Source organism: Balearica regulorum, chromosome 14 (assembly GCF_011004875.1).
Source record: "Balearica regulorum gibbericeps isolate bBalReg1 chromosome 14, bBalReg1.pri, whole genome shotgun sequence".
Classification (NCBI taxonomy): domain Eukaryota; kingdom Metazoa; phylum Chordata; class Aves; order Gruiformes; family Gruidae; genus Balearica; species Balearica regulorum.
Window position 1 is genome coordinate 5,348,823 of NC_046197.1, and position 16,918 is coordinate 5,365,740.

At 42.7% G+C, this 16,918-nt stretch overlaps 1 protein-coding gene across 8 annotated transcripts in view; it reads right to left on the minus strand.

Moving 5' to 3' along the window:
- Positions 1-2,465: 2,465 nt before the first annotated feature.
- Positions 2,466-16,918, minus strand: part of TENM2 (teneurin transmembrane protein 2) — a 619,020-nt gene continuing 604,567 nt past the window's right edge. For 7 of the 8 annotated variants that reach the window (XM_075766468.1, XM_075766467.1, XM_075766466.1 and 4 more), the window contains 5 exons: positions 15,502-15,737; positions 10,931-11,227; positions 8,428-10,042; positions 5,366-5,496; positions 2,889-4,182 (listed from right to left, as the gene is read on the minus strand). In XM_075766468.1, the coding sequence (XP_075622583.1) occupies positions 3,421-4,182; positions 5,366-5,496; positions 8,428-10,042; positions 10,931-11,227; positions 15,502-15,737 (3,041 nt within the window). In that variant the 3' untranslated portion in view covers positions 2,889-3,420. Of the gene's footprint in view, positions 4,183-5,365; positions 5,497-8,427; positions 10,043-10,930; positions 11,228-15,501; positions 15,738-16,918 lie in introns of all 8 variants that reach the window. The other variant, XM_075766471.1, reaches the window with a different exon arrangement.

The following is a 16,918-nucleotide window of genomic DNA, read 5'->3' on the forward strand; positions in this document are numbered from 1 at the left end:
TAATGCCGAATCTCCATCTGGTTTTAGCTTCAAACAGAAGCTTGTTCTTGGATTTGTGTTCACTCTGCAGGCACCTCGGCTTACGCTCGAGTGAGCTAGAAGGGCACCCCTACGTTCGTGGCTCTTGGGCTGCCCTGGGCTCACGCACTGTGCCTGCCCACGGCCAGGAGCGCGTCTCAGAGCAGGTCCTCGCACGGCTGCCCGCAGCGCTGCTGGGGACGCAGCCACAACATCGCTGCTAAGGGCACCGCTTCACCGCCCTCCCATATGAAGGGCCCCAGTTCATGTCTCCTTGGTGTTTCTTTAGGTTAATCACCTACTCCATATGGAGGGAGGAACAGGAGGTACCAATTTGTGGGGAGTGAGGAAAGGAAAAGGGAGAAAAAGATAAGAAACAGGGGAAACTCAGATGGGACCACAGGAGAGGAGGCAATAAGTGGTTGGCCGTGGCCACATCAGTCAGTTATCTCCCCCATTCGTTAAGTGAAAAGCTCTTTAGTATGGCTTCCACCAACCAGCTATTCTTCCAGGCATGAAAGCATCTAGCTCTTTGTCATAATTACAAAATACAGTGATTCTTCCAGTCTCTTTGATGCACCACAGAAGGGTTTTCTAACCTGGACACGCTATGGTTTGCTTGCCAAAAGGACAGGCTGGGAGAGTTTGCGTAAACAGACGCAACGTTAAACGCGGCAGGGAGTCCGCATGGAAACGCAAGGAAAGTGTCGTGGCAGAGCTGGGAGGTGAGGGCGGCAATGACCTCGGTCAGGTCCACCACAGTAGTTGGATCCAAGAGCTCACGTGTGTTGCTGGGGGTTTCCACGGGACCCGTGCTAAGTTGCACACGTGCTCTGGAAACCATGGTCAGGGCTGGACAAACGGTCTCTGAGTATTTAGCTGGCAGGACTGGACCACTTTCAAAAGTTGTGCTTAAGAACATCCTGAGCTGGATAGGGAGCCTCGTCTTTCTGCAACCTGTCACATCTCCTCCTATAGTAATTAATATTAAAAAGGGTACTTCGCTTTTAGTTTAATTAAATTTCCTTTTGCAGAAGGGTAAGAGAAAGTAGCAGAATCTCGAATTCTGAAGAGTTTCAGCTTCAGGAGCTTGGCCGCAGAATAAAGGACATAGGGGACGGTGCGACGGGTTCTCATTGTAACCCTCTTAACTGCAAGAAAAAAAAATCTACTCCAAAAAATGACCTAAGCAGCTTACCAGTAGAGGCCAAGGGTAATCTAGAAAAACTGTGATAATGCAGAGTGTCTCCACCTTGTGATTTCATGTTTTATGCCTCCATAAAAAAAAAGAGAAACAATACTTCACTTCTTTAAGAGGTTTCACTTGTAAAGAACAGTCAGATAACGCAACAGCACTTCAAGTCCATCAACACAGAAATCCATCCGCGGTGATGGACGTGCGGGGCTTCACCTGAACACGCGCCCAGACTCACCCTTCAGCGGGAGCAGGGCCCGAGGTGCCCGCGCGTGCGCTGCACAGGGGAAGCACGTAGGTCCCAACGGATGGCTCTCGTTTGCACGGCAAAAATTAGACGTGCTGTCTTAGTGCTGTAGGTGTTACACAACACAGCCGCTCAGCTGCTCTGCTTTAAAAATGCCCTGGAGTGAATTAGTGCCCATAATCAACTCGAGGATCTCTGTCGATACCATGAATCATTAAAAACCTCATTTGCAACCCCAAAAGCAAAACCGTTCTCAAAATTAAGTAGAGCTCCCTGGCTACGTACTTCAACGAGATAAAAGCAGTGGGGCTCTGGTTGATGGATAGTTCCCTTTCAATATCATCGGGGGGGACTGTTTGCTGAGGAGAGGGTCTTTGCTCTTACCTCCAGTTTTCAAACGTGGTAGAAATGAGCCATCTCCCAAAGACGACAGATGGCGTGAAGGCTTCCTGGCTCACAGCACAGCCTCCCGTCTTCCATTTCGTGTTACGTTACTGCATTTTCAAACTGTTCGGATGTTACTTTAGTGCAATTAAACCAGTTCCAGGATTGAAACGTGGCACTTTGAGGGTTGCTGGTCGTGAGGTGCAGAGAGGGAACTGCTGAAGCATTTACCAATTTGCTGCTGTGTCCTGAACCGAATTTCAGGTGGTGTGTCTGTAGGACTTTGCTTACCCCAGGATCAAAGGAACGGCCCTCTGTACAATCCACGGCGGAACAGCAGCAAGGTGTTTCGACCCGTAACGTAAGGTGCTGTGTGTATTAGGGGTGACAGCGAGACACTAAGAGCTTTTCATTTTTAAAAGATTTCACAATGGAAGACAAGTAGTTCACAGGAGTTTTAGAGACTTTATTTATGTATAAACAATTTAAACACTTTGCCATAAATTATCTTTGCCTGTCTCTAGTCTTTGCTTAGCAGCAAATTAAAATTAATATAAAAACTCAATGAACAATTCATACATGTATATTACAAAAAAGTTCTTGTACCAAAGTTCTTATTAGACTTTTTTTTTCTTTTTTTTTTTTTTTTTTGTGGTGACTGTAATGTGATTGTCTCAGTTTCTCGACCAAACAAACACACTAATAATTTTTAAATCTGAAACAGTGATTGTGCCTTCTGGCTGATGTATGTACAGGGTGATCTGACGTGGTGCCCATTTGCAATAGTGTAACACAATGCCCACAGCTCTACTGGAACTGATACCAACAAACTACTGAATCTAAACAGACTACACCCTGTAACTGTGTTATACTGTCCACAATGGAAATCTTCAAAGACAAACAGAGTATGAAATTTATTTGTAGTGATTTATAGCCACCATTTTGAATGTAACTTTACACTCTGCCCTCTTTGAATAAGTTAAGCTTCAGGCCAGACAAGTGGAGGGTCAGAGTGCAAGTGTGGTTTTGTTACTTTTAAATATATTTTTCTTTACTATTTCCAGTGCGCTCTCACTTGCATTCTCATTGTCCTCCAGTTGCTACACACAAATCACCCCAAAGTCATGTTTTAAATGCACCTGTATTTTGCTTTAAATGAAAACCTCTTGGATATTTATCAAACAAGCAGTCTGAATCATCTGTGTTTCATCAGCTGGTTAGTGAAAGTGGCCCACTTGGATTTCTTAGTTTGCTCACGTGTGAATGGAGTGAGGTAATACAATACGAGGCCTTCTTTTTGTTTTTCTTTAGACCCAGAACAAGTGGGTAATATTTCAGGGGTACTTTTTAATTTGTACGGTTAGAGTTTTCAGTCTGGCTTTAGTCCACTTCAGGATGTGGGTTTTAATCACTTGAACAGTAGCATTTAACTCAAAAAATATGAGCTTTTTTTGCCACTTACTATCCCAAAGTAGCTCAGCCTAGTGCCCCCATTTAGGTCTTCATCTCCTTAGGAGAGGAGATAACAGTTATGACTACTGATTCATCCAGCAAAGGATGACAGCAGGTTAATTTGTTACCTCTTTCCCATTTCATTCTGTCTTAAAAACTGGATGTTGCTGCTACTGTCTGCTAGCTCTGGGTACTGCTCCACGGGCAGGACATAATATCCCTCGTAACCTTGAACCCTTCCCGTGTTCAGAAGCTGCTGCTTCTCTCCGTCTGTCCATACGCGGCTGCCCTCCCGGCCGTCCCGTGCCTTCTGCTGCTCCTTGGCCCAGGCTGATCCAAGGGCTCGCTGCCGAGCCTGGTCTAGCACTCTCGCCTTTTCCTCGTCCAGCGTGTCGGGGGTCAGTCCGTAGCGGATGTTGATCAGCAGGGTGGAATACTGAAACTCAATATTCGTAAACCTTCGAGTCCTCCCATTGACGAGGAGAGTGGGCTGGGAGACGGTGACGTTGACTCCGCTCTCCAGCACCTTCCGCCCGCTGGTCATCGCGAGGGTGACAAGGTCGCTGTCAGCTGAGCCTATCTTGACAAAGTAATGGGTATCCTTCCCCTCGATGCTGTAGTGCATTTTCTCCAGGTAGTGAGCACTGTTAAGGACAGAGGCAATCTTTCTGCTATCGTCTGTGGCTATGCTGGAAACGCCGGTGGTTACACGGCCTTCCTTCACAGCAAACATGATTCCTTTCCCAATGATAGGGGTGGTGGTTGCGAACCAGTGACCTGCTTTTTCTCTAACATTGGCATGTAATCTTTTAGATATCACCTGTCCCTCAAGAGCCATGAAAGCTTGGTTGTGTCTCTCTGTCGTTTGCTGAACTCCTGTAATTAGCTGGGGAAAACAAAAACACCAAAGAAGATATAGATCTGAAAATACTTGTTTCAGAGACCAATACTAATCTTTGCTTTGCTTCTTTAAAGGAAAGCCATGCTGTGCAAAATCCTCCGCTATGGGACGACCGCCCTCAGTTACCCGCCCCTATACGCATCCCGTTCAGAATCAGGTAAATACTCCTTTGGCAAATTATTTTGCTATCAGTGATACCAAATAAAATACTTCTCATTAATCATAAGTATCAATTTTGGCAAATTACATGATGTCCATTACAAGGATAAGTAAGACCCAAATCTAGCACAATTTTAATCAGAGCTTAAACCAAACAGAATAATTTATTAAAAGATGGCACTTAACTTCTGGACACTTTTGCCCAGAGCTTTCAACCAATATATATGACTAAAATGCTTATGAATGTAAGCCTTCTTGAAAATAGATGAAATTGCGGCTCCAAAATACCAAAGCAATTCCTGAAGAAGGGATTTAGATTCTCATATGACTTAGAAGCCGGTGAAAGCAGTATGTTTGGGTTCATCTGACCGTTCCAGTTGTATTACTGCAAATGTGAAGTGAGCCTAGCATAGACTTAGTTTGAAATTGGCCTGGTACTCTTTTTTAGTTTATTAAATGAGTTGGAATTTATTGTAAAGGTTGAAAGCATACGCCATTTTCCACCTTAACCTGGCAAGTAAGTATGAACGCTGTAACTGAAGTTAACCGTAGTAACTGGCACAGCAAACCAAAAGCGTCAGACAAAAAATGATGAGAAATCCTACTACAGGGTGAGAAGTAGAACCATTTCTTAGCAGCAGCACAGCAAGTACCAACCTAAGTTGATTGCAACACATACGTTATTAGGATGGTTTTACCAAAGGTACAACAGATGATAAATTGCCCTGACAAAGTCTCCCTTTGTCATTGCTAATCAAGTTAATCGAGTTACAACTTGTTAATCAAGGAAGAACTCAATAAAAGACAAACTAATGACACTGTAATTATGATAACAACGAAGGCTGGCAAGAAAGGCATATGTTCATTAGTATAAAATCTAGCTATACTCACTTCATTTTACACTGAAAGAAATTCTTGGCCTTCAGCTGTAACTATAGAAGAGCCAGCAGGTTCTATTCATAGCGTGGGGCAAATTTATCAAGAAAAAAAACTTTGCGTTTCTGCCTACCTGTCCATTTTCACATGCTTGACTCTCAGACAACTCGTATGGCGGTGACACAAAGTACATTTTTGCTCTAGGGAAACCAGGAATAATGTTGCTGAGCTGAAATCCAAACATCACCAACCAGCTTTTGACATCTAAAAATCAAAAGTAAGCAGGCAAGTGAGAAATAAACGCGTGTAATAAATACAAGAAATAAAAAAATTTGGGAAATCCATCCTTGACCTCCTTAATTTCAAGCAGCAGTGGAACTCATGATTTATATTACAGCGTGACACTTTACAGAATTGTAGTAATCCACCAAGAACAGGCACAGGAAATATTGCTTTAAATTTACCCAAATAGTTCATCAGGGATATACCACCTCTTTCATTCTTGTTCCATTACAGCACATGGATTATCCAAACATTTTACTGTACGTGATACTTGTTCCATCTCTGACACCTTCTGATATGGCTACTGTAACCTATAAACTGTAGTGTAAAACGATGTTTTATTAGGTTAGTACTCCTAAAAACATCTGCAAAGTCCTCTGGGAAAATACTCTTCTACGTCCTACTTCTGTTAGCTGTCATCGGGTCTCGGGAGGCTCCATTAAATGCAGCCAGAAGCTAGCCTTGTAATTCAGACGTCTAAATTTAGGTACCGTGAATATCTTCCCCGTCCCTCCGGGCCCCGGAGGGAAGAGCAGGAGCTGCGCGGGAGGGTTACAGCTCAGCTCTGGGGTGAGCTGCGGGACCTTCCAGCTCTGCGTTCCACCAGTGAAACGCTGTCTGCATAGCTAGTTGGAAAAGCTAAGGAACTAAATTAATAACAGTCAACTCAGCAGGTAATAAGAACTAATGCTGTATTTTAGTTATCAAAACAATGGTTTTAACCAAAAGAAAAAGCCCATGACCTTGTTTTACATTTCTGTTTCCTGCTTCTCTTATTCTGGCTGTCACGGTCACAAGAAGCAGCGTGGGAGCACGGGTGCTTCTCATTCGATTTGGACCTACGTTTGTGACCATTTCTGCTTAAAAATCTCTCCTGTCTTTTCCAGCAGCCTTCCCTCCTCGCTGGCCTGCGATGCCTCCTGACGCCGCTCTCACCGCTTCTTCGCGTGAGCCCAACTCCACGCGTGCAGAGAGACACGTGCTCTGGCTGAACTCGGCCCCCGCCGGGGACGGTGGCTGCAGCAGGGAGGTGCTCGCTGCCCGCAGGCACCCGCCGGACATGCAGACCTCAGCCACAACGCGGCTCCTGCTTGCTGTTGCCAAGCCTGGTTTCCCAAAATTTTTAGCAGAGGTAATGCTACATCATAAAAAGGGTACTACTACTTGGTTGTGGACGTTTGACAGCAAACATCTTTTCCTAGGCATTCTGACACTAAAGTAAGTAGTGAAATACTCTGCTTCTACAAAGATATTTGTACATATCTCCCATCACACAGAAATACCGTATTTCTCCTCTAGCTTTGGACAGCACAGGGTTACTGCTCGTTTTTAAGGCTTCCATTTATTTTATGGTAGAATGGTATCTCCTGAACAATTCCCTTCAGCTGCCCTAATTCCACAAAAAAAGAAAGGACCCATAAACAAAGTAGCTACTGTTTTGCTTAGCTGCTGTGTTTTGCAGCACTGCACTTGCTACAGGAATTCCTTTTCAGCAAAACCTGTGAATAAAGCCGCGTTAACAGTAAGAATGGATTGAGGTGGGGAGGTACTTTTTTTTTGTTTTCTGTTTGTTTGGGTTTTTTTTAAAACTATGACAACCAAGATGCCACCATAATCACTTCTTGAACAAGATAATCTCTTTAGTCCATGCAGCAACAAATATTTTCATCACCAATGAAGTTTTTTTACAGACTACACAGTGTGCGATACCAAAATGCAAGGTATCTTCCTACATTTCACCCAGTGGATAGATAAATTAAATGAATGCAATTTCAGAATGTAGGAAAACATCATAAGACAACACTGAAAACCTGAATCAAACAGTGGTGGATGAAAATAGGAATTTTGTTGAATTTAAGACAAGAGAATTTGATCCCAAGGTAATTTTAGTCACCGGTATTTTCACACTATCAGATACAAACGGCACTGTCTTCAAATTCAAAGTAGCTACAGTAGAACCATGGTGTATTACACGTACGATTAGGTCCCAAGGTACTAATGAAACTTGCTAGGATTTTCTTTGAAGGAAACGCACATTTTTCTTGAAATTCAACTTACTGCTGAAATTAATATAGCTCCTTTTTAAAAATGGTATCACTAATTATTGTATACTGCATATTCAATTCTGAAAAAAGCTTTTCTTGAAGACATATTAATTACCTTTCTTTTTAGAAATTGCCAACAGCTAGTTCAAGTACTGTGTGATCTTACTAAGTGAAAAATTATTACTAATTAAGAAGAGGTTACAAGTTTTACCAAATTCTAACATATGTGATCAAAACTACTGTATTGTTTCTCTGTCTCAGCTCTACACGTTCCATGAAATTTCTTAGTCTTTCAAGAGGAAATAGTTTTTAAAACCATCAAGATTTTTGTTTTAAAGACTAAAGACTGTTTGCATATTAAAAGTTAAATGGGAAAAAGAGGTTTAATTAAATCCATTCTTGGTGGTAATTCATAATGTGCCCGTGGGCTCAGTCAGCAGTTAATTTCAGAAGTAGCCCTGAAGGGAGGAGATGCTGAGCAGTTCGGGTTCCCAGTTCTGCATCTAACCTGCCAGTGATTCCTGTATGTGACTGCACTTTTCTTTACATAAAATTGGAATGAACACATCTTCATACAGTACTAGTTCAAGAGGAGGAGCACTGTGGCTGGGCTGCAATGGAATCTTTAGGCCGTTTCCCCCCCAGCCCCCCAATTCTTTGTGGCTTCTCGTTTAGCGCCCTTTATTGGGCAAGGAGCAGCATCAAAGAATCAGGACTAGCCAGCCCCCTTCATAGCACAAAAAGGAAAACGGCCCAACCTTGATGGGAGGATTCAGCTAATAACTAGTAAGGAGAAGTCTGACTTCTTTCCCAAATTAACTTCCAAACGGTAGTGGGTTTTTTGTAAAAAAAAGTAATGAGGTCTCACCTGTTACATAATTCTTGAGATCCAGTTCATTGCTGAGAGGGTTGTTACTCTTGAACATGTACAGATTGAAAGGAGCAGGTTCTTTACCAATGTTTTTCCACATAGTGTAATCAGGAGATGTCCAGCGTCCAGCCAGGACATCGTAGTCCCTTTGGGTAAAATGGACGAGTTTGGTTAAAGGATCATACAGCCCTCCATGGAACCCAATAACCAGCTGAAAATCGGGGTTAGAGTCGTAATAAATCTCCCCATACGCTGTGTACTGAAGCTGTTTGATCATGAGGCCGTTGATGCTGAACACGGCTAAGGGAGTGCCTGTGTTATCAGAGGCGACGTAGTATTCTTCCCCGCTGCTACTCTCCATTGCAAAGAGGTGGCCTTGCAGGTCGTAGTACAAAGAGGTAATTTCTGAGTTGGAATGATTGTAGACATGAGTTACCCTTGTTGGATTGTGAAGATCAGCATAAAAGTACTGTAGATGATGCCCCAGGTTAGTCTTACAGGAAGCCCTTCGGCCGAGTCCATCATAACGGTACTGAACGCTCCACCCATTTGCTTTGTTGTAAGCTCTTGTCAAGAGTCCTTTGGAGTTGTACTCAAATACATCGGAGCCTCGCTGACACAGGAACCCGTCATCATCAATTTTGTATGGTATGTCACCTAAGCGCGTAATCCTGTCTCTTAGGTCATAGCGCAGAGGCATCAATCGGACACTGTTCCCAGGATTCAAGAGATGAAGGTTTCCATTCAGATCGTAACTGTAACGCCAGGTTGGCCGATCATTTACTGCTACGCTTTGCAGTTGCCCATCTCCATCATAATCATAGGTATACTTGGTTGTGTTGGCATACGGACCAAGTTTCAGTTCTCTTTTAGTCACCCGTCCCATGCTGTCATATTGTACGGTCATCCAGTACATCAGGGATCTGAACATTTCGTACTGAACTTCTTTAATGCGTCCATGGGTATCAAAGTGCTTACTCAGTGTCATAACTGCTGTAGTAATAATTTGATTTATATCGTAATAAATAACTCCAAATTTGCCAAAATGCTCTACTTTGCCAGAAATCTCATCGTAACGGTAAAGATCAACTGGAAGAGGCGTCTCGCTTATTATGGGTTTGACGCTCGCGATCCGAAAGCTATTATCATGATATGTATAGTCAAACCTTGCATTGACCATACCTTCTTCAGAGAACCTATAGATTTGTTTGTCAACGAGAGGGCCGATTTTACGATAGCGGATTGTACAAGAAAACCCTCCGCTTTGCAAATTCACCATTTTTAGGACACCTGTAGTTTCATCATATCCAAAAGTAACCGCAGTGCTGTCATAAACGATTTCAGATAATTTGGATAGCTTTCCATACTTGTAGAAGACTTGTCGGCCAGTACCTAAGAATGATGTTTTCAAAATCCTCCCGTCATCGCTGTAATCGAAGATCACTGATGCGTTGCTTTCAGGAGGATTATAAATATTTCTAATGTAGCCAATAGAGGTGTGGGTTGACATGCTGTGCCGAGCAACGCTAGGCATGGTAACAGCGTGAAGTCGGTCTGAAGAATCATACTCGAAGATGTACTGTCGTTGACTCTGAAGCAGTAATACCATCGACTATAGGGAGAAAAAAAGAATACAGTTACTGTCTTTCAGCATGTGACCTCTGAGAGGGCATTAAAGAAAAGTTTACTGAAGAGGCACTAATGTTAAAGGAACACAAAGAGCATTAGAAACATTAGTTAGGGGCACAGAGCTGCTCAGGGATATCGCCAGACGGCCAGATGAGAGGATCTGCTGCTTGGAAATCAATACGCTGCCACTCCAGAGAAAGGGGAGGTTAGCAACCTATTAGCTACCCTCCCTTTAGCAGGACTTGTTTTTTCTTCTTTTTCTGAGGGCTGCAGAGGAGTTAGATGAATGACTGGCATTCTCTCTCTGCTAGCAGTTGTAATTCACAACTATTACTGTGAAACATGTGAGAAACTAAGCAGAGAACATCAGCTCTGGTTTGCTTAAAACAACCGATTCAGGGAAGGGAAAGGGAAAATAATGTCCAGTTTTGAAGTATTTAAGATGCTTTCATGATTGAAGTGTCTTAATTAGGCTAAGTAAAAATGCATTACCACATTTTCATTTAATAAATAATGATTAGAGATGAATTACCTGGTTCTACTTGAACCTTATGTCAGGTTTAGTCATGCATTTTTGGTCTTAATTAAGCACAATTCATTGCCATTATGGTGGCCTAATCGCTTTCGGGAAAATATGAAAAGACACAAACCATGAACAAAGTATTTCCTATTACAAATTAGTCAAATTCAGTCGACTAATTGAAAAATAAGGAATTTTGAGACTAGGTGCAAAGGGATCCTCACCAGCTGGAACACGTAAAATTGTAAGATAATTTGTGTGCGTGTATGTTACGTACAGAGCTTAAAAAGAAGCCGCATAGTACTTGGTCTCTCTGTAGCTACTGTCAGAAGGTAAACCCGCATCACCTACTTTTTCTAGGTAGGTGTAGCTCCAAACTTTCCCATCTGCGAACATGCGGGATGTGATCCTGCCTTGCTTATCGATGTCTGTTCTCTCGCTCATGGCTCCGCGCTGCAGCCCCGCCAGGCGCCCGTTGAAGAAATAAGACACGTTGACAGCAGCCAGGCCGCTGCTAGGGAGCCAAAGGAAAGGCCGTCCGAGCTGATCGTAAATTATCCTCAGCGTAAATTTGCGGTGGTCATCATAGATTTTCTCTGTGCGTATGTTCCGGTCGTAATCGATGGACAGTAAATTCCTTCCGTGCACCTACGGAGTGAAAGGAGCTGCGTTCAGTGAGCAGCGGGCACTGCGCCTCTGGGGCTCTCCAGTGTGAGACCAGCATGCACAGAGGAGAGAACCCAACGCCCCCACATTTTTGGAAGGTGCAGGATGTCTTCCTATTAACTGCCTTTTGCTTTCTACTTCTCGGCATATTCAAATATGTAACTTCGAATGTTTTACTGGGAGATTTCCCACCTCCCTGCAGGATGGGAGCTGTTATCTGACAGAGCAAGGCTTCCTTATTCTCAGAGCAGACACACCACACACCTTGGTCGCAAAGGGCAGAGTGCTAACACTTAGCAGAGAAACTAATTCTTTTGCATGGAAGTAATTTTTCTACTTCGGCCATCAGTAGTTCTTAGCCTTTTTCATTACAATGACTCCGAGAACAATAGAAGAAATTATAATTTTGTGTCTTCACTGAGATTTAGCCACTCAGGTTCTGTAGCTGCAACACCCTGCTTATGAATCCGTTCATTTAATGTTTTCTTCATTTACTTTCCAAATATTCAATAGTTCCCTCAGCAACCCGATCACTGGGATGGGTTTCATTTCTTCTGATTAAACATCTTTGTCATACAGGCTGGGAAGAATGGACTTCTAGTTTTGAGAAACAAAAGTCTTAAATAATTAGGTTAAATATTTTTCTTTTTCCATTTTTTTTCTGTTACAACTTTCAAATCACAGTACAGCATGAAGTGTTTCAGTCTCAGATTTTTTTTTTTATATTTTAATAAAAGAGAAAAACAGAACAAAGGCGCATAAGAATGCCAAACGGAGAGGCTTCTAGTGAGAGTACTATAACGAGAGATACATAAATATATTCACTGGAGGCTAAGCCACAGAATTCAGGCTAATGCTGTAACAGATAAAGCTTCTTAAGTAATTTAATTGTAGATGCATCATTAATAAAGTAGAAGTCTTTAAATTAGATATAATTTGAGAGCAACGACTACTTAAAAAGTATTCATCAGTTTCTGGGAATTTGTTCTTCAGCTTATATTTTACAGGAGCTTTGATTAAGCAACGTTTTCTCTTATCCAAAATTAAACTGCACATCAAACAATATGTAAATTAACCCTGAGCCTTTCTCGAGGACATAAAAGTTATTCTGAGATATTTCCACTGGCAGGGGTAAACCCAATTCCCATCCCAACTGACTCTGTAGGAATTCAGTTATACGGAAAGCAAATCTAAAATTAATACAATTTTGTGTTTGTAAAGAAATAATTATTTCAAATTATCGCTCATTATCCTCATTTTTGCCATTAATAAAATGCAGCTCTTTAAGAGTTTGCATTTCCTTAGTGGGCAATCATTAGAAAAAGCTCTTTTCTGTGGGTTTTCCCAAAAGGTTATTCCAGAAACGACTTCTCCTGTGACTCCAAGAAAAGATAGGGTATTTTTTTTAAAACCACTTTGGCAAAATAAATCATATTCTGCTCTCCCACTGTAATGGAAACAAAGGCAGGGAAGCCCAACTCAACATCAGTACTGTCTCAACTGGTTACCCTAGTTGTGTAAATGTAGGATCAGGCCTGGTGACAGAGACATTTCAACCCCTTTCCTTCACAGAGCTCTTGGGGAAGCAGAAGAGAGCGTTCACTTCTCAAAAGCGTTTAGATATAACATTAACCTGTTAGCGTATGACTGAAAGAACCCAATTTCTTAAGGACAGGCAGATTTTGTAAAAAGAAACAAAGAAAAGTCTTCCAAAAAGATTAAGAACCTCATTTTAGCTTTTGGTTGGGTTTTTTTGGTAGGTTTTTGTTTTGTTTTGTTTTAAATTTCTGAAGCATTTGTAAAGCATAAAGGGGTTTCTTCCCTCCGTTACAGTAACAACAACAGTAAGCTGCACGTAGGAAAGTCTGATTCCAGGTATCCTTCCCCTTCTCAAAAACATTATAAAGGTTATTAGGTTTTTTGCCATACAAAACTAAAGTATTAGGGTTTTTTAAAGGATTGCACAGAAGAGCTATGCACACACACAAACATCACTTAGAGAACAAAGAAGCACCTGCTTGGATAACTTGGTAACTTCATTTTCATTTGTAAAATGAGTAAAACCGGAGAGGGCAGTTGTAGCGTCGCCTTAATTACACCGAAACCCAAACAAAATGCCTAACTCCCACTCTTCCTGGGAACACCAAGAACACTACTACAGGTATCACGACTGACGATTATCTAACCAACTCGTACTCTGTTCCACTCCCGACACGCACAGCTGGTTTCCCCTTGGCTGCTGCTGCCACGCGGCAGTAGGGACGGGCGCTCTGTGCCTTGGCTAAAGGTCTTGCAACAAAAATCTCTTGGGTGATGCTCCACTGTAACAAAAGCTCCGCAGAGGGAATCTTACCAAGCCTTTACCTGGAGCTAGCGCAAGTCACTGAACGTGCGGTGCATAAAACAGCGCTGGAGAGTAAGTGGGATAATAGAAAGGTGAAGTGTGGGTCTTCCTTTCTGGGCTTCGTGAGGTTTGCACAGGCTGGCACGTGCAGCTCAGCGTGCCGCCGGCGGGGATGGCACGGGTAGCAGCACTACCCGAGGAAAAGGGGTACGGGCTCCCGTAAGTACTCCTGGGAGGCGGGTCCCGGGTACGGGCTCCCGTAAGTACTCGTACTCCTGAGAGGTGAGTCCCGTATAACAACCCCCGCTTCGGTACTTCTTGACTCTGAATTTGGGGTTCAGCGGTCGCCCCGGCGCCGCGTCAGTTCTGCAGCTGTGCCCCGCGTCTGCGCCACTGCTGGCCCAGCTGCCGGAGCCCACCCTGCCTGCCACCTGCTCCCCCAGTGTTCCCACCCGCTCGCTCCCTTTCATTCACTAAACGATTTATAAAGATGAATTAGAATAAATGAGATGCAAATAAATTCTATGCTTTCTCCCTCATTTTCAAATTTCATTTTCAGTCCACTCAACCTGTTATAATCTCATAGTGATTTTCATTTAAAAGAGCTAAATGGATATGTGATTATTGTTACAGGAACTAACACCAGACAATTAAATGTTGAGGTGTTGCTAGATAAAGCAGTGTTTTGATTTGCATAAACATGATGCAAGAAAACCCATCTCCGGCAAGGTTTCAGCTCCAAGATGTGTTTAACTCCAGCTAATTACCACAAGTACCTCTATTAAATTTTTAGTATTGAGAGTTAGGATTACAGCAATTTCATTTCAGGGTCCTATTTATTTTTATTTTGAACACCTAGTCAAAATGCAGAGCTGATCTATTTTCTACTTACAGTCAACTTCTGCAGGTCAACACATCAAAAATCAATTACACAGCCATGAAATTTAGTCATTAAGGATTAGCTGCTAATCTCATTCCATTTTTTGTCTAACCTTTCCCCTCTCCCCAATAGGTGCATTTGGAGGATTTGTGAGACTAAGGAAAGACTTGTTAATTCTTAACACCATGACTCAGATATTAAGCAATAGGAAAACACCAAAATGTAACATCTGAGGGTTTTTTTTTGTTAAATTACTGCATAATTCCTTACATATATTGCATTTAACGTATCATCTTGCACACGTAGAACTGTCCAATGACATTGAAAACATTATTAAAAGAACCAGGACTCGCTCAGTGCTACATTTGTTTTCTGCCCAGCATCTCAAAGCCCTTCTAAAACTGTACATCCTGAAGCAGCCAGCAAAAGTTTAGATACTTAAGGGGTGAAAAACAGGCCAGCTAAGCACAGAATGGGATTAATCCGGCTGCGGCAGATCTTTAATTTGGCAGGGGATGGATTACATGACCTGAGTGTCTTTCTTATCCTATGCTTATGACTTTGTAATTATGGCAATTATTTTCCAGCCGTGCCATTTGGGAAAGGGAATAAACATGATATGCCTGTCTCAATGAATCTGCAGGGGGAGTTTACAGAGGCGGAACGTAACCGCTCAAGCTGTAATTGTGTTTGCTCCCTAGGACTAACCGTGGTAAGTGTGCCATAGCATTTTTACCAACGGTGAGCAGTCGGATTTCAGAAGCAGAGTGACTTGCAGCAATATTCTGGGTATTTTTACCAAGCTCTTTTGGAATACTTTTAGTAATGATGCTTCTATAGCTGTTTCCAGCAGCTGGTCCCATGCAGTTAATGGACCTCTCAAATAAAGAAAAGATTGTCACACCAAAGACAATCCCGGAGTTGCACATTTTTAGCAAGTAAAAATAGGAAAGACAGGTCCTTCAAAATGAAAAAATTAATTTTCTGCCCACAGAAGAAGAGATCATTATTGTAACGACAGGTTCTACTTACCCTGAGCTTTCTTCCAAACACAGTCACTTTGCCTTTAATCTGTTCCTTCCTCAGGCGCCATTCAATTGAGTTTAAACCATTTTCCATTGGTAGAGAAATATTGCATCGTCCTATGGTGGGAGTGACAGTCCCCGCCAGGACGTGAGGTTCGCTGTGAAAGCTAATGCTCATGCCATTGGCATACATCACTCTCAAAGTACCATTATTACAGAGCTGGTAGCTGTTCCTCACTTGATCTACAGCAATAATGAAAAGAAAATAATTTAGCTACTCCAGTCATAAAGAAAACATATAGCTTAATTTGATTGGTTTTTTATTGCACTCCTGTTGATGTTAAATGAAGTCAGCCTGCAATTACCATTTACGTGGTACTATGGTGGAAATTACAGATGTTACTGATTCATGTAAAGAACCGTAGTGTAACAGTGAGCCTGCAGAGAGATACTGTGTTTATTTCATTATGTTTTCCCTTTAGTCTTAATTGGGAATCAAAATGCACAGTGATATGTGTTCAGCCACGTAATTTATTTCTAATATGACCCAAAACTCCTGAAAACTGAACTTCTGGATAAACAACAAACCATTACAAACCATTAAACTGCAAGACAAAAAGAAAAACCAACCAACCAACCAACCAACTGCTGGACTCTTTCAGAGTGGGAAGAAGCAAGCGCCTCTTTTTTTTTTTCCTTCCCTCTGTCTGCAAGCTGTCTCCAAGCAGAGGCTTTGCACAGAATTACAGTTTGGCTTTAAATCCCCCAGGTGGGAGGCTCCAGCAATGCAGGCTGGCGGCCCCCGGCCCCTACTCGCCTGCCTTCCTCCGGCCCAGCAGCAGTGCGCCAGCCCGATGCGCGCGCCCGGCCTCTTGGCTGTCCGCGAGGGGTGCCAGGGGTAATCCCCCACTGTTACGGCCGTGCGCTTCTCTGGCCCTTTGACACAGCCAAGGCCATTGCAGCCAGGACGGAGCGCTGCACTGTGCAACTGTCACCAAAGCATCGCTGCTCGGCTGACAGAAGGACAGCATCTACGTAATTAATCATCTGGTATAAGAGAAATAAAGTCTTTGTAACCAGACGTCTCACGGTATAATAGTCTATAAATGTTGACATTTATGTCGGGAGGAGACTATTGTTCCATGATGACATTCTTATTCCGGTAACATTATATCTTAATTAAAAAAACCCGTCACTCACCAAATTCCTTTCAGTCTGTCTTTGGTAACTGACTGTTTTCGCTTCAACAGACACAACGCCTGGGCAGTGCTGGAAAGCTCTACGCAAACGTTTAACCACTTTCTTGCTGATCTCTCCTGCCATACTTGGGCCGTAACACCGTTCTCAGAAACGCTGCTGGTGGCACAAGGTCATCCGCTGCCCTGACTGTTCTACATTTTATTTTACGGTAGTGTATAAATTTG